This window comes from Lycium barbarum, chromosome 5 (assembly GCF_019175385.1).
Source record: "Lycium barbarum isolate Lr01 chromosome 5, ASM1917538v2, whole genome shotgun sequence".
In the NCBI taxonomy this organism is placed as follows: Eukaryota; Viridiplantae; Streptophyta; class Magnoliopsida; order Solanales; family Solanaceae; genus Lycium; species Lycium barbarum.
In genome coordinates this window covers 25,322,302-25,341,157 of record NC_083341.1, presented here as the reverse complement: position 1 = coordinate 25,341,157, position 18,856 = coordinate 25,322,302, and the positions used below count along the sequence as shown (strand labels likewise).

General features: G+C 37.8%; 2 protein-coding genes across 2 annotated transcripts; both read right to left on the bottom strand.

Moving 5' to 3' along the window:
- Positions 1 to 10,230: 10,230 nt before the first annotated feature.
- On the bottom strand, positions 10,231 to 10,722 carry LOC132639335 (agamous-like MADS-box protein AGL80). The gene has a single exon (XM_060355788.1). The coding sequence runs from the start codon at positions 10,720 to 10,722 to the stop codon at positions 10,231 to 10,233; it is 492 nt and encodes a 163-aa protein (XP_060211771.1).
- A 7,425-nt stretch (positions 10,723 to 18,147) lies between these two features.
- On the bottom strand, positions 18,148 to 18,639 carry LOC132639334 (agamous-like MADS-box protein AGL80). Its single transcript, XM_060355787.1, has one exon. The coding sequence runs from the start codon at positions 18,637 to 18,639 to the stop codon at positions 18,148 to 18,150; it is 492 nt and encodes a 163-aa protein (XP_060211770.1).
- Positions 18,640 to 18,856: the final 217 nt, after the last annotated feature.

The following is an 18,856-nucleotide window of genomic DNA, read 5'->3' as shown; positions in this document are numbered from 1 at the left end:
CCATCAAACCAGCCAACCAGAGATCTATATCTCCTACCATATAAAGCCTCAAAAGGCGCCATGCCAATACTCAAATACCAACTGTTATTGTACGCAAGCTGTGCTAATGTTAAGTGATGATCCCAATGACCGCCAAAATCAATAACACAAATATCTCAACATATCCTCGACCACCAGAATGGTCCGCTCGGACTCGTAATCGATCTGGGGATGAAAAGCTATACTGAGATCCAATCGGGTACCTAACTCATCATGAAAAGCTCTCCAGAATTGGGAAGTGAAGATAGTATCCCGATCAGATACGATAGAAATGGGAACCCCATGCAACCTCATAATATCCCGAATGTATAACTTGGCTAACTTCTCCACGATATAAGAAATCTTAATCGGAACAAAATGAGCAGACTTAGTCAGCCGATCAACTACCACCACAATAGAATCAAACTTGCCGAGGGTCTTCGGAAGACCCACAACAAAATCCAGGGCAATCGTCTCCCACTTCCACTTGGGAATGGGCATCCTCTGAAGTACACCGCCAAGTCGCTGGTACTCATACTTAACTTGCTGACAATTCCCACACTTAGCCACCAAATCCACTATATTTCTCTTCATCCGACGCCACCATTAGTGCTGCCTCAAATCATGATACATCATAGTCGCCCCCGGATGAATGGAATATCGGGAGCTATGAGCCTCTGATAAGATCAACTGAATCAAATCACCAACGCGAGGAGCGTACACGCTCTATCCATCGATGGTGCCTCAAATTAAGATCTCTTTGGGTAAACACCTGCTGAAGGCTATGAAGATCGGTGAAAACCTCACAATGGACACCGTACAAATAATGCCTCAAAATCTTCAAAGTAAAGACCACGGTCAACAACTTCATATCATGGGTAGGGTAATTCTTCTCATGAATCTTAAACAGACGAGAAGCATAAGCTATTACTATACCTTGCTGCATCAAGACAACACCCAAACTCATACGAGATACATCACAATAGATCGCGAAATCTTTACCCTCTACAGGTAATGCTAAGATCGGGGCTGAAGTCAATAGAAGCTTGAGCTTTTGAAAGTTATCCTCACAATCATCACCACCGTAAGGGAACATCTTTCTAAGTCAATCTGGTCAAACACGATGCAATAGTAGCAAAACTCTTCACAAAACGGCGGTAGTAGCTAGCCAAACCGACAAAACTATGAACCTCGATAACAGTAGTAGACCTCGCCCAACCCCTCACAGCGTCAATCTTCTGTGGGTCAACCATAATCTCATCCTTAGACACAACATGGCCCAAGAATGCCACAGAAGCCAACCAAAACTCACACTTTGAAAACTTAGCAAACAAGCTATGCTTCTTTAACAGCCCAAGAACAGTACGAAGATGGCTCACATGCTCCTCTCTACTCTTGGAATATACCAAGATATCATCAATAAACACAATCACGAATGAGTCTAGGAATGGCCTAAAGATGCCATTCATCGGTGTCATAAATGCAGTCGGGGCATTGGTAAGCCCAAATGACATCACCAGAAACTCATAGTATCCATATCTCGTCCGAAAGTCTGTCTTCGGAATATGCTCACCCCTGATCCTCAACTGGTGGTAGCCTGAACGCAAGTCAATCTTCGAAAACACTGAGGCATCTTGAAGTTGGTCAAATAAGTCATCAATAAGAGGCATGGGACACTTGTTCCTAATAGTAATCTTGTTCAGCTAGCGATAGTCAATGCACATCCTCGTGGTTCCATCTTTCTTCTTCACAAATAACACAGGAGCACCCTAAGGGGAGACACTTGGTCTAATAAATCCCTTGATAAATAAATCCTGTAACTGCTCCTTAAGGTTTCTCAACACGACAGGTGCCATCCGATATGGCGAAATAGAAATAGGGCAAGTGCCCGGATCTAAATCAATACAGAAGTCAATATCGCGATCGAGTGGCATACCCGGCAAATCATATGGGAATACCTCCGCGAACTCGCTCACAATTGGAATGGACTCAAGGGGTGGAAATGCAACTGTCGTGTCACGTACATGAGCCAGATAAGCTAAACACCCCTTGTTGACTAACTTCTTCACCTAAAGGAAGGAAATGATCTTCTTCGGATCGGGCCTAGGAGTACCCCTACACTCAAGTCTAGGGATGCCCAACATGGCTAAAGTGACTGTCTTGGCATGACTGTCAAAGATAACATGGTAAGGAGAAAGCCAGGTCATACCCAAGATAATATCAAAGTCCACCATATCAAGGATCATTAAATCTACCCAAGTATCATACCCCAATAATAGTAACCAAACATGACTAATAAACTTGATCCACGACAATAGAATCTCCAACCGGAGTAGACATATGAACATGTTTATCTATGCTATCACAAGGAAAATCCCAATCAAAAGCATGATATGCAGACACATACGAATAAGTGGATCCAGGATCAAATAACATAGATGCCGCTCTATGACAGACAGAAATGGTACCTGAAATAACAACAACTGAGGCCTCTACCTCGGGCCTACCATAAAATGAGTAATAATGGGCCCCACCACGTCCAGTCTGAGATCCCCCTCTCGCACTCTAGGACCCACCTCTAACTGCCTGGTATCCACCTCTAGAACCCTAAAAATCACCACAACCACCAGATGATGTTAGAGTCCTCAATGGCTGATAATTCCTCTTGAGTTGGGGACATCTCCTAGCAACATGCCCAATCTCTCCACATGAAAAATAGGTCAGAGAGATCGAAGGCTGATAAACTGAAGCTGAGGACCACCCTTGTCTACCGATCGAGAAAATGAACTCTCAGAAGCTCTCTGTCTGGGTGGCTCACAGGAGGAAGCCTGCAAAGCAGAGTGCACAGGGTGGCCACCGAAATATAGCTGATACGACCTAGAAGATTGACTGGCGCCTCTCGAACTAGAACCACCATAACTCCCAATCTGACGCAGCCTTTCTCACCGCCACTTCCAAATGCACGGGCCTTAGCGGCCTCAACCAAAGAAGCATGCTCAGTGATGGACTGGAAGGAAGCCCCCATAGCCTCCATCTAAAGGCAAGATATCTAAAGTAAACCGACTAGCCCACTAACAAAATGGCTAATCTTGTCAGGCTCAGTAACGATCAAAGTACTGGAATAACAGGCCAGATATAGATGGCGGGTCACATAGGCCTCCACAGACATACCCCTTTGCTGAAGATGTAAAAGCTCCTCTCTACGCGTCTCTCTCAAAGATTGGGGCACATACTTCTCAAGGAAGGCCCGGTAGAACAGAGTCCAAGTCAGGGGAGAAGAATCCTCAAGTCTACAAGAAACAAAAAACCTCCACCAAGTCTTCGTGTCGTTGCAAAACTAGTAGGTCACATAGTCAACTCCATGGGTCTCTACGATCCCTATCCTATACAGTAACTCATACATATCCAAGATGAACTCTTAAGCGTCCTCTGCAGAAGTACTCGAAAATCTCGGCGGCTCTAACTTCCTAAACCTCCCAACAAGATCCTGATTAGACACGGTCATAACAGCACCCTCCACGGGCCTCAGATCATCACCTGAGGCTGGCACTGCATCAATACGAGGAGCCATAACTGCAGCGGGGTGTGCCACCCGAGTAGGTCTTTGCTCAGGGGTCTACGCCCTAACTCTGGTCTGTTAACCTCCACCAGGAGAAGTAACACCAGCAATAGGCTGCTGGGCATCTAGATGGTGTACGATCCTGGCCATAGTATCCTGTATAGTCTGGATAGAAGTCATCTCGCGCTGTGTCCATGCTGGGGCCACACTATCCTCGGTGACCTAGTCTTGATCTTTCTGGTCCTCAGGCTCTGGAGACTGAGATCTCTCACGCCACTGTCCAACCGTAGGAGCCCAGCCCTTGGTTGGGGAAAGCCTGCGGCCTCTAGCTCTACCACGTCCTTTGGTTGTCGCTCGCAGCTGCGGGCTCTGGCACCTGACCTCGGGCTATAGTACCTCAAGTCCTCACCATCTATGAGAGAAGAGATAACAGTAAGATACCAATTTGGTTGTTCCAGATACCAATTAGAATAAAGTAGCATGAATGAAGGAAATAAAATGAAATTTCCTAAATGTCCTATAGCCTCTCGTAGATAAGTACGGAGCTTATCTTACCGATCCACGAGACTCTACTAGACACGCTCTTGTATTGTAGACCAGGTAACCTAAGGCTCTAATACCAACTTATCACGACCCAATCTAGTTAAATCGTGCGAGCACTTATCTATCCCACCTCTATAAGCAAATCCTCAACCGAACGATAGTAAAAAATATATATGAATAAACAACTAAATATGCGGAAGAGAATAAATCACGTAAGTCTAACGATAATAATATAGAACAAGTGCGGAAATAAAAAAATACACCCCAGAGTCTGGTCTAATCCATACAAGAGCATCTAGCTTAGAAATATACAAGTCTGGAAATATAATAATATATCAAGTCTGAATATGTCTCAGAATGGAAAGTAAGACATAGATAAGAGGACTCTTCAAGGCAGCGAACGTCTCGTGCTCACCCTGTAAACTCTAAGCTGTACTAATAGCGACTATCAGCCATGGAAGATGGAAGTAGATCCAACCTGGAACTTTACATTCATAAAAGAATGCAGCAAATGCAGGTCAGTACAAAACCACAGTACTTGAAGGTATCATAGGCCGACTAAGTATATCTAACATAATTAAGACAATAGAGCGAGGTAAGCAGATAAATCAACAAGTATAAGTCAAACACTAGCCAAAGCTAAGTACACGTCATCACCTACGTTGAAGCATCGAAACCCAAGTGTGTCGAGTCTCAATATATCCAATCCGAAACTAAACAACACAAGTAAATCACTAGATCATCATAATATAAGCCATAATGCAATGATGTATGAATGCAAATGCAATACAATGTTATGTACACATGTACTCCGGACGGAAGTATCGACGTCTCGGTAGAACAACCCAAGGGGGACCCACGGAGTCCATGTACCTCATGGTTCCGGCACAAACCTCCGAAACCACTACCACGCAATCCACGATTCTGGGACAACTATCGAATATTGGACTCTAACATCACTCTCATATAAACTAAGCCAACCTAATCACAGTATTGCCACAAGTATCATCAATGTATCAACAGTATATCATGAAGGATGAGAATGCGTGCAATATATGAGTTAACATCAATAATAAGATCAATATCACAAGTATTAAGCATGGGTACGCCAATCATATCATGAAAGACTACATAAGTCATATAGAATACAATCCTCATATAAAACATCAAAAAGTGAGGTACCACAATATCTTGAACAAGATATATCAATAATCTCCAATATATACTATTACCACGCTGCATCAAGACAATAACAATAGAGCAATCAAGTCATAACACAACGGGATGGCTAGCCCCAAACACACAATAGGGCCCAACCTAGGACAATATCCAACCAAACTTAATATCTGAAGGTTTATATGCTTTCTCCGACAATATCATCTAAATATATGCTTTGTTAAACGAAGTTTCACCAAGAGTAAGCCATAACCTACCTGGATAGCCGAACAACAATAATACCAACAATCACTCCTTAGCCTTTCCTTTCCACTGAGCCTCAAGATCAAGAAAGTCTAGGAGTACTCGAAATATAGATTAGAAATCATGAAAATCGATACCTATATTGCTATCATTCAAATTAGGTCAAAAACCAACCCTAGAATTTGGGGAAACGAGGCTCACAAGGTCAAAATGGGAAATTCAGGGGTAAAATATCCAATTAAACACTAGGTGATCAAAATCCATTAACTAATTGCTAAATTAACTCAAGGATTCATCCAATTTCGAAATCCAAGCAAAACACCAATTTTGGGTATAACCCATAACTCTTAAATTCAAGATTTCAACACTAATAATGGAAGGTATATGATTAACAACCTTAGATACATTATAATCTAGCATAAACTCAACCAACAAATCTTGATTTAGAAGCCTAGATAAAATATCCATTAATCCCACTTTAATCTTCCATTACTAATGCACTAATAAGGAAAAATGGATTTTAAGATGATTAGGGATTATGAAAAAGCAAGGGATTAGAAGGACTTACCACTAAGAATCCTCTAGAATTGTTCCCAAGTGCTTAATATTTGGAATGGTAATAAATGAGGGACATAAGGCATTTAACACTTGATTTAATGAACTAACTGGCCATCACCCACTTCCGCGACAATATTACCGCTCCAACGGTGCCACCCCAGTGGTCATGCCCAATTCGCACAGACCGCTTCAGCTGCAGGGTAACCGCTACAGCGGTACCGCTGCCTCGATACCTGTGCCGCTAAAGTGGCCACCCGACACTAGAAAACTATTCTGCATTTCACAAATCAACCTGAATTTCTGACTAACACCCGAGGCCATCTGCTCACAAACCAAATTCACAGACACACATAAAAACACGCTACGAAAGCACTCGTGGCCTCATAATTCCCAATGGAGGTCTCGTTGGTCGAGTCAACCCCCGATACCTCAATTCCAACTTTCCAACCCAAGTCTCAAAATGCATATGAGTGCATTGGGAAACGAATCAGATATACACAAAAGTTCTAAAAGGCCATCCGAACTTTTTGAAATCGACGGATTTTCGAAAAAGGTCTATTTACCGAAAAGTCAACTTTGAGTCAATTGTTTTTTGTTTTAAGCCCAAAGTTCACAAGAAGTAGCCCGAATCAAATCTATGACGTTAGATTCGGACTCGATTCTGTTTTTCGTTTTGAGATGTTTTGGTGTTGTACTTGTGACGTTAGATTCGGACTCGATACATTCATACTTGGCATATTTGGGATTAGATGCTTTACTTTGGCGACGACACGTACTTGGATTCGATTGATTTGATTTATACTTGTTGGTTTGTCTGCCTATCTGCGTTATTATCTGAATTATGTTAGCTAAGCTTAGTCGGCCGATGATGTCTACCAGTACTGTTGTTTTGTACTGACCTGCACTTGCTGCATTCCTTTATGAATGTAAAGGATCAGGTTGGATCCACTTCCGTTACACGTGGCTGATAGTTGCTTCAGCATTATCTTTGATTTTTCAGGGTGAGCATGGTCATTCGCTGCCTTGAAGATTTCTCTGTAATTATGTCCTATTCTATTCAGAGACATAGACACTTTCTGTATTATTATTCCAGACTTGTATTATTTCTCTTTTAGATGCTCTTGTATTACTCAGACTAGACCCTGGGGGTGTTATTATTATTCCGCACTATTCTATGATATACATTTATATATCGTGAGACTTACGCATTTATTCTATTCTGTTGCTTGATTTAATCATTTATGTCTTAATTAATATTGGGTTAATGGTTCGCTTACTGTGGTGGGAGAGGTAAGTGCCCACACAGCTTATGCCAAAATGGGTCATGACGGATTAATAGAATATGGAATGGTAATGAAGATGGAAGAACTTATCACAATGATTCTCCCTCAGGAAATGCTCCCAAAAGCTCTATATTTGAAGTGGGTAATGAATGAAAGACTTGGGGCCTTTAAATAAGAAATATGGTCCGTCAGCAGCTTCTGCGGACAGGCCAGTGCTTTCGCGCTACCGCTTCAGCGATTCGGCCATCGCTTTAGTAGCTCGCGCTTTCGCGTGCACTACCGCTTGGCGCCAAAGCGGTCATCAAACACCCGAAAATTCTGTGCCTTCCCAAACTTGAAATCAGCCCCCGAAACTATCTCGAAGAAAAACAAAATATGTAGATATACATAAAAATGCCCTACGAACTCATCCGTGGCCTCAGAATTCCCATAGAAGGTCTCGTTGACCGAGTCAACCCCCGATACCTCAAAACTTACTTTCCGACCCAAGTTCTAAAATGCACCCGAGTGAATTGGGAAACCGAATATACACACAAGTTCTAAATGACCATCCGAACCTCTCAGAACCGATGGATTTTCGATAAAGGTACGTTTACCCAAAAGTCAACTTTAAGTCAACCTTTTTTCGCTTTAATCCCAAATTTTCCAAACAAAAATCACCCAAATCATATCCAAAAGCTAAACAGGTTCGGCAAAGGGTCAAAAGCATCGAAAAAGCAGTAACAACCAAACAGGTCATTACATTCTAATTAGAATTTCAGACCATATTTTTGGAGTTGTAAAATCCTAGTGATTCGTAGGCGTTGTTGCATATATGTAATATATCAAAGGTAATACCTTGCCGGCTCACAAATTATTTGTATTGCAAAAATATTTTATAGAACTGAGAACATGAAAAAATAAATCTATTACTTTTGATTTCCTTATCAATAAGAAAATCATAAATACATTCGTAATAATATGAAATTCTACATATGGATATTTATTAGTACAAAATGTACTTATAAGCTCTGTAGGAGGAATAAGCAGTGTTTTTCTAAATTAGTATTATAGCTATATTTTCTTTAAATTAAACATGCTGCATCATTAGTACTTTCCGAAAAACGCAAAATTTCGGCTAAGATGACCATTCTGGTGAACTAGGTAAAGTATGATAACTTGTAGTAGACAAAACAAACATAGTTCACTTTAGTGGCCAATTACCACAATTTGAGGGGGCCATTCAACCCACCTACATGAATTTTCACCATTTTTAGTTTCATAAAATATTTTCTTTAGGTTTCATCTTAACTTTTAACTTTGTTTAATTTTAAGTATTTTTTATTTGAGAAAATTTATTGCTAATTTATTTTCTTAGTCACCGGAGGAGAACCATGATTTTTTAAGTTTAAGTCCATGAGACACAAAAAAAAAAAAAAAACAATAGACGATTTCTTACTATCTGCTTAAACTTTGGTGGTCAGAGTTACTGAATACCTATGATGATGTATGGCAGCGGTTACCTGGTGAACTAATTGAGGTGCACGTAAATTGGCCTGACACAACAATCATATAAAAAAATATTTAACGGTTATCTTCACGTAGAACATGGAGTAAGTACATATGCATATCGGGAATTTTTTGTATCATATAAGCAAATGATATAAAGTAGATTTTGATAACTTGTTCCAAATTTGGTAATAACTTGATTAGCCCATTTTGGTACAAGAAGAATTAAGTATTTTCTCAAAATACTTGAAAATTCAAAATTCGAATAAGAATTTCCGAACCATTATTCCAATATCCAATGTATATTTTAGGATTTTCAAAATCCAAATGATCAACTTGTGACTTTGTATATTTGAAGTATTCATGGGGAAATCTAATGATATTACCTTTCTATACTTTAAGTAATTACATAGGCCAATATTAGGATATGATTTCAATATTCTACCATTAAAAATAAAATAATTACAATTTTCTAATATAGTTAATTCTATGATTCACTGTGAACTTGGGTAAATAAACCTTGAATACCACCCATTTCTATTCTGAATACTTCAAATTGATATTATTGCACTATCTATAGAATTCATTGTCCTTTAGAATATGCGCTCACACGATTTTTTTAAAAATTATTCGCAATATGTAGCATCCGAATATGGTTTTTACTGATTGTACTTTTTGTCCTTGAGCTACAAATCAATTATCATATGCATCCTTTGAACTCACTTATTTTTTTAACATATAAGTTTCTATTATACAAGGATTAAAATTATTGTGATAAAAAAAAAAAAAAAGCACAAAGTAGCGCACCAACAAATAGAAGATGAAGAAGAAAAAGAGTTATATGTTATATTGATGAATGCTGACGTGATATGAAATTAAAACAAAAATCATGGTTATTCATTTTAGACACAAAAATTCATAGATATTGAATTTTGATTTTAAAATCCGCAAGTGTAGCTAGCAATTGTACCTTTTTCTTTGTACAATTCTTCGATATTAATTAAATAACAAAAAGCTTAATATTAATTAAATAAATTTCGTTGACTCAGATTTAAACTTAAAATAAAGTACTCAATGATTACAAGTATACAATGATTGAAATGTAACAGATCCCAAAACATTAAACATATATCTAGGATGGTCGAATAAGGCTCGTACATTTCTTCCTACTATAACATAATATAACTTTAACATATCACTAAAACAACATGACCAAGAAAATAATGTGCTACAAAATAAATATTAGTATCCTCAATAATCATGATCTTCTATTGGTCGAAGCCCCGCTTCAACCAATGACAAAACATTTTGATGCGCCCCAACATGGAGACCACTACTTTGACCTACATCATTCTCCGTTATCTACTCAAAATGAGAGAGAAGTGATGGAGGTTGAGAAGTGTGAGATGGTTGCTCGAGTTGCTTTTTCCTCTCTTCAAGTTTATCCTGTGCAAGAGCAGATAAGTTTAACAATTCACTAATTTCTGTATCATCAAGGTCAAATATATTAACCTTTCCCTCGTATAATCGATTGAACGTGATTTCTATTTTCTTCTCTTTGTTTCTTTTCTCGGGTTTTCTAATATTATTTTCTTTCTCCTCCAATTTAGAAGAAAGGTAGGTTTCAAGTTTAACTAACTTTTTAAACTTTTCAGTCTCTGTGTTACTCAAATACCTGGTTACTATAACCTTAGCCGCATCCTCATTTGGCCAAATAGTAGGGCTAATTTCTCCAGGACTAAAAATTATTAGAGCAATAGGTATGTCACATAAGGTAGACAAGTCATTTGCTTGTTTGGACAAACTAGTTATTCTAATTGCTTTTCTTTGGCTTTCATCTGAATTGCTAGTCATGTCTGGTAACACAGAAAAAATGAAAAAAAAAGAAAGAAGAGCGAGCACTTTCTTTGGGAGAAAAATATATGAATGAATACCTAATTGTGAAGATGGAATAGGAGTACTAAAATGTATATATAGATGCATAATTAGACTTGTTTATACCATCTGGTAATGATTTTGAGTAAATCTAGATAATTTGGTGCTAATTTGGTTATAAATTTGTTAGGACAATTTGAATTTGTTAAATTAAGTATTTTCTTAAAGTGCTTGAAAATCCAGGTGGCTAATTAGAATTTGAGACCATATTTTTGAAAATGTAAAATCCTAGTGATCTGTGGGTGTTATTGCATATATGAAATTTATCAAGGGTGATGTCTTGGCGGCTCACAAATTGTTCATCTTGCAAAAATATTTTATAGAAGTGTAACTACTCATTTCATCGTTACTGTGACTTCCGAAAAATTCACAGCCTTAACCCCCTTAAAACCCTTTTAGTTCGTTGAAGTCTTAAAATTCGCTAACTTGATCGGACGAGTCATGCGAATGGTGTGAAAAATATCGGATTGGGCCATCGGGCCTGTAATGACCGTTTGGTCGTTATTGTATTTCCGACCCTTTTGATCCTTTTTCGAGCTTTATTAGCTCATATTTGACCCGCGGGATCGTTGGTATGCTTCTAGAGGTCGTCGAAGTTGACCTGGGTAAGTTTTGGGGAAATTTGGCTTAAAAGCGAGAAATGGTTGACTCAAGTTAACTTTTGGGTAAACGAATTTTTTTTGGTAATCCATCAATTTCGAGAGGTCCGGATGGTCTGTTAGAACTCGTGTGCATAGTTGATTCGGTTTCAAAAGCACTCGGGTGCACTTTTGGACTTGGTTTAGATGGTTAGTTTTGAGGTATTGGGGGTTGACTCGGTCAACGATACCCTCGATGGGAATTTCGAGACCGCGAGTGCATTCATAGTGCATTTTTATGTATAGTTGCATATTTTATTTGTGAGTAGACGGTATCGAGTGTCAGTTGGGACTTGGGGTGAAGTTCATAAAACTTGGGTTGTTTCTGGTTTACTGGTGTCCGCTTCCGCGACACTAGTACGACTAAAGGGGTGCCGCGGAAGTGGTAGACCGACCGCTGAAGCGGTCTAGACCATTTGCAAAGGACCGCTGAAGCAGTACCTGAGCGCCGAAGCGCAACCACTGGAGCGGTCAAGCTAAGCGCCGAAGCGCCTGTCGGGCAGTAACTGAATTGTTTAAGTGATAAAAACCCCTAAGTCTCTAAAATTTTTCCCATTTTGTCTAAAGGCTATTGGAGAGGGTTTTGGAGTTCTTGAAAAGGCTAAGCTTTGTGGTGAGTTTCCCCAACCTTATACTTCATTCCTTGATCATAAATCACCATAGAAATTCATGGTTCATGCTTAGTTCAACAATAAGTTGGGTATTAATAGTGGGTTTTAATGGGTTTCTTCCTAAATTTCTTGGCTATAAATCTGAAATTAGTGGTTTGGTTAGCTTTATTTAGCAAGGATTTGATGAATATAAGCTATAGTAACATGTTTACTTCTCAATTAAGGTCTAATTATTGAATTGGGAGTTAGGGTTTATACCCAAATTTGGGGGTTTTGCCTAGAATTCAAATTTCAATAAATTGTTGGTTCTGCTAGCTTGATATTGATGGGGATTGATCACATAGAGCTTTAATTTCATGTTGAGATCTTTAGATTCCTAATTTCACCTTTCTAGTTCATAAATCCTATTCCATAGGTTGGGAATTTGGATCTTGAATAGAAGTAGGGTTTGAATGATGTTCTTCTTGATTCTAATTCCATCATTCGGATTTGTTTAGACATTCATTATCTCGAGGCTCAAAGGAAAAGGAAGACTAATGTTTGATTATTGGAGACTTTACTGTTCGGCCTTCCAGGTAGGTTACGGTTTATCCTATGGTGAGACTTCGTTTAGTGAAGCATATATTTAGACGATATTGTCAGAGAAAGTATGTAATTCTTTGAGTATGAAGTTGGGTTAGATATTGTCTTAGGTTGGGCCCTATTGTGTGATTGGGGTTAGCCACCCCGTTGTGTTATGACTTATGTTGTTCTATTGTTGTTGGCTTGATGCCACGTGGCGATAGTAGATATTGGAGACTATTGATATATCTTGATAATGAAATTTTAGTATCTTACTTGTAGACGTTTGATACGAGGATAGTGTTCTGTTACGGCTTATTGTGTAGCCTTTTCATGATATTGTTGGTGTGCCTATGCGTGGCACCTGTGATATTAATTTGATTATTGACATTGAACTCATACATTGCACGCATTCTCATCCTTCATGATATACTGTTGATACATTGATGATACTTGAGGAAATACTGTTACGAGCTGGGCTCAGTTGGATGAGAGTGACGTGAGGACCGACGTCTGATATTTATCCCGAAATTGAGGTATGAGTGTGGCAATTGCTGAGGTTGTTGCCGAAACCGTGAGGTACATGGACTTCACAGGTCCCCCATAGGTTGTGCTGTCGAGATGTGATGTTCCATCATCGGAGTACATATGTACGGTGCATATGCATTGCATTGTACTATGGCTTTTATTGTGATATTCTTGTGATGTACTTGTGATATACGAATTTAGATTGATATATTGAGACTTGGCACATTTGGGTTTAGATGCTATAACATAGGTGATGACATGTACTTGGTGACTTGCTCGTGTTTGACTTATATCCTATTGATTTACCTGTTTATCTTACTTTATTGCCTTGATATATGTTAGGGAATCTTAGTCGGCCTACGATAAATACCAGTACTTGTTGTTTTATACTGACCTGCACTTGCCGCATTCTTTATGAATGTATAGTACCAGGTGAGATCGACTTCTACTCCTCGTGACTGATATTCGAGGATGGCTGATTCGAGTCCTTCAGAGTGAGCATGAGGACGTTCGCTGCCCGATGACTCTTTCTATCATTATGTCTTTATTTTTATTCTGAGACATGAATTTTGAGACTTCTTATGTATTATTATGATCCAGACTTGTAGTATTTAGTTAGGTGCTCTTGTATGGCCAGATCAGATACGGGGGCGGATTTCATTTACTTTCCTACTTTCTTATTTATATTATAAAAGAGTGAGACCTTTGCTATTTTACTCTTCCGCCATTTTTTTCCCATTATTATGAATGTCGAGTTAAGGGTTCGCCTACCGAGGTGGGAAAGGTAGGTGCCCACATGACTTAGTAAAATTGGGTCATGACAGGGCCCAGTCATACCATCGTGGCGACAGTCCTGCCGCCCCAGTGCTGGCGCAACAGTGGCAGGAAGCTCTACTGAAGCAGAGGTGTAGAATCATTAAAGGACCACCCCAACAGTGTGGCTACCGCTGAAGCAGTGCCGCTGTAGTGAATGATAGACTGCCACAGCAGTTGACGGGCAGTTGTATCCCTATTTAAAGCTTATTGACTTGACCTAATATTCAGTTCCCAAATCTGCAGCCGCCACTAAGAGAAAATTCCAGCCCTAGAGACTTAAATGTTAGGAAGGTAAACTCTTAAAATCCCTCATTTCATCTTCCTTTAATTCCCTCTTTCTTCTTGCACAATTTATGATTATAGTAGAGCATTAAAAGAGGGTTCCTTCTCTTATCTTATGAGACCTTTGGATAGATGTGGTAATGGCTAACCTAGAACAATTAGTAACTTCAAGATAGCTCTTTTATTGCAAACCTAGACAAAATAGCAAGTTCTAAGCCTAAATCATTCTATTTCCTAAATAGGTTAATTTGTTAGACGCTAATAATGTCTTATGTGAATTAGTGAGGTAAGTTTGACTTAGGTAAACCTTGTTTATAAAATAGGTGAAATAGCTATAATCAAGAATCTAGAAAAATTATTTTAGAAATGACGATTCTACCCCTATAACCCCCAAATTCCTCAATTGTTACTTACTGGAATGCATCCATCATTCTTAGACCTTCCGGACCTACAAGTTCGCTACAAGGATGGAAGATGGAATCCAAATGGATGTTCTCACACTTGTTCGTCCCTGAGGTAGGTTATGGCTTCCATCTCTTACTAGACTCCGGTTAGACTTTCATACATGAGTATTAGATGAAACGGAGAATGCATGTGTAGGATCTCGGAGATTGGGCTAGATACTTAGATTAATAATGTATAAGAGGTAGCGGTTATTATGTAACACTAGTATAGTTGTGGATTATGATTACCCTATGGTGAGAGTTCAATTAGCGAAGCATATATTTAGACGATATGGTCGGAGAATGCATGTAAACCTTCGGGTATGAAGTTGGGTTGGATATTATCTTAGGATGGGCCTTGTTGTGTGATTTAGGGCTAGCCACCCTGTTGTGTTATGACTTACCCAGTTCTATTTGTTGTTGGCTCGATGCCATGTGGAAATTATTAGATATTGGTGACTAGTGATTTCTCTTGATGATGATATTGTAGCACCATAATCGTGTTGCTTTGAGGCGAGGATTATGATTCTATTATGGCTTATTGTGTAGCCTTTTTATTGATATTGTTGGTGTGCACATATGTTGTACTGTTGATATTGATTTGATTATTGACATCGAACTCATACATTGCACGCATTCTCAACCTTCATGATATACTGTTGATACATTGATGATATAGAAGGAAACACTGTTATGAGCTGGGCTCAGTTGGATGAGAGTGACGTGAGGATCGATGTCTGATGTTTATCCTAGAATCGAGGTATAAGAGCTAATACTGATTACCGAGGTATTTGCCATAATCGTGAGGCTACATGGACTTCGTGGGTCCCCTATGGATTGTGCTACCGAGATGTGATGTTCCATTATCGGAGTACATGTGTACGGTGCATATACATTGCATTCACACTTCATACATTACTGCATTGCATTGTATCAATTAACTTCCTGTAATATTCCTGTGATTTATTGTGATGCCTTGTGATATACGGATTCGAGTTGGATATACTGAGACTTGACACAGTTGGGTTTAGATGCTATAACATAAGTAATGACTTGTGGTGATATAATTGTAATGTACTAAATCAGATTAAACACTAGTTGGGATTAGTTGCTATAATTATAGGCAGTGATATTGGATTGGGGAAGCGTGGTGTTAGGTGACCTTAATATAAAGGTGCATGATATTTCTAGGTTGGGTGAGTAATGAACACTAGAATGACGAGAGAACTTTCCTTCAAACACGAGCGATTATGTGACGATAGTTGACAAGTGATTCGTGAGCATTGCCTATTGTTGTTATAGTAGCTATAAAGTGAGTGTTAATGTAATGTGTAAATGAATCCCTAAGAATGATTTAATGAAATAAGAACCTTCTATTTGTTGAAGCGAGTGGTAGGTGATGTGCGTTGTTGACTTAGTTTTGCCTACTATGCTTACTTGTAGATTCTATTACCGTTATGCATTTCAAACCATTGTCGGCCTATGATGCTTACCAGTACTATTGTTGTACTGATACTACTCTTGCTACATCCCTTTTTAGGCGTAGAATTTCTCAGGATATTGATTGGTTGGAGTTTTTCGGAAGATGCACAGTGCCTATCTTTAAGGCCTCCATCATTCTCATTCCGAGATGGAGACTGAGTCTTAGATTTATTGTTGTATCCAGTATTCAAATCTTAGTCACTCTTATACTAGTCTAGACCAGGTCATGGGAAATAGAGTTAGTGTATTGATTAAATTGTTGTAAACATTTCCACTATTTTGTTTATATATATTGGTTTGACTTTCATTTCTTATTATAATATATCTTGAAGGATAATGAATCTCGTTCTTTACTTGTTTATGAATTGTTTGGGGTTAAGGGTTCGTCTACTGAGGTGAAAATGGTGGGTGCCCGCGCGGTCCTAAAATGGATCGTGACAAGAAGTCATAACATGAAAAAATAAATCTAGTTCTTTTGATTTCCTTGTCGATAATAAAATCATAAATACATTTATAATAATGTGAAATTTTGCATATGGCTATATATTAATACAAACTGTACTTATAAACTATATAGGAGGAATAAGCAGTGTTTTTCTAAAGTAGTATTATAACTGTATTTTCTTTAAATTAAACATGATGTGTCCCTAATCGAGGTGTACGTAAATTGGTCTGACACAACCGTCATTTTCACGTAAAAGAGGTGAGTTTGGAGTAAGTACATATGCATAATGTGAATTTTTTGTACCGTATGATCAAATGATTTAACGTAGATTTTGGTAACCTGTTCCAAATTTGGTAATAAATTGATTAGCACATTTTGGTACAAGAAGAATTACATATTTTCTAAAAATGTTTCAAAATTCGAAATTCAAATATGAATTTTCGAAACATTATTCCATTATCCAATGTATAGTCTGCGATTTTGAAAATTCCAAATGATCAACTTGTACCTTTGTGTATTTGAAGTTTTCTAGGTGAAGTCTAATGATATTACCTTCTTTTACTTTAAGTAATTAAATAGGTCAGTATTAGGATATGATTTCAATATGTTACCGTTAAAATAAAAATATTATGATTTTCTAATATAGTTAATTCTATGACTCACCATGAACTTGAGTAAATAAACCTTGAATACCAATCATTTCTATTCTGAATATTTGAAATTGATATTATTGAACTATCTATAGAATTCATTGTCCTTTAGAATATGCACTCACGTCATTTTATTTTTTTTAAATTATTCGCAATATGTAGCGCCAGAATATGGTTTTTAATGATTGTACTTTTTGCCCTTGAGCTACAAATCAATTCTCATATGCATCCTTTGAAATTCACTTATTTTTTTAACATATAAGTTGCTATTATACAAGAATGAAAATTATCGTGATTTAACAAAAAAAAAAAAAAAAGCAAAAAGTAGCGCACCTACAAATAGAAGATGAAGAAGAAAAAGAAGTATATGTTATATTGATGAATGCTGACGTGATATGAAATTAAAACAAGAATCATGGTTATTCATTTTAGACATAAAAATTCATAGATATTAAATTTTAATTTTAAAATCTGCTAGTGTAACTAGCAATTGTACCTTTTTCTTTTTTACTATTCTTCGATATTAATTAAATAAGAAAAAGCTTAACATTAACTCAATAAATTTTGTTGACTCAGATTGAAACAGAAAATAAAATACTCATTGAATAGAAGCAGACAATGATTGAAATGTAACAGATCCCAAAATATTGCACATATATCTAGGATGGTTGAATAACGCTAGTACATTTCTTCCTACTATAACATACTATAACTTTAACCGACCACGAAAACAACATGAGCTAAAAAATGATGTGCTAAAAATAAATACTAGTATGCTCAGGAATCATGATATTCTATTGGCGCAAGCCCCGCTTCCACCAATGACCAAACTTTTTGATGTGCCCCCGACATGGAGACCGCTACTTTGACCTACATCATCTCCGTTATCTATTCAATATTAGAGAGAAGTGATGGAGGTTGAGAAGTGTGAGATTGTTGTTCGAGTCGCTTTCTCCTATCGTCAAGTTTATCCTGTGTAAGAGCAGATAACTTTAACAATTCGTTAATTTCTGTAGCATCAAGGTCAAATATATTAACCTTTCCTTCGTATAATCGATTGAACGTGATTTCTATTTTCTTCTCCTTGTTTCTTTGCTCAGTTTTTCTAATATTATTTTCTTTCTCCTCCAATTTAGAAGAAAAGTAGGTTTCAAGTTTAACTAAATTTTTAAATTTTTCATTCTCTATGTGACTCAAATACCTAGTTACTATAACCTTAGCCTCATCTTCATTGGGCCAAATAGTAGGGTTGGTTTCTCCAGGACTAAAAATTATTAGAGCAATAGGTATGTCACATAAGGTAGACAAGTCATTTGCTTGTTTGGACAAACTAGTAATTCTTCTTGCTTTTCTTTGGCTTTCATCTGAATTGCTAATCATGTCTGGTAACACAGAAAAAACGAAAATGAAAAAAGAGAGAGCACTTTCTTTGGCAGCAAAATATATGAATGAATACCTAATTGTGAAGATGGAATAGGAGCACCGAAATGTATATATAGATGCATAATTAGACTTGTTTATACCATATGGTTACGATTTTTAGTAAATCTAGATAATTTGGTCCGAAATTGCTTATAAATTTATTAGGACAATTTGA

Bases quoted from the DNA above. Each gene is read 5' to 3' on its own strand.
- LOC132639334 (XM_060355787.1), bottom strand. From the start codon at position 18,639: ATGATTAGCAATTCAGATGAAAGCCAAAGAAAAGCAAGAAGAATTACT.
- LOC132639335 (XM_060355788.1), bottom strand. From the start codon at position 10,722: ATGACTAGCAATTCAGATGAAAGCCAAAGAAAAGCAATTAGAATAACT.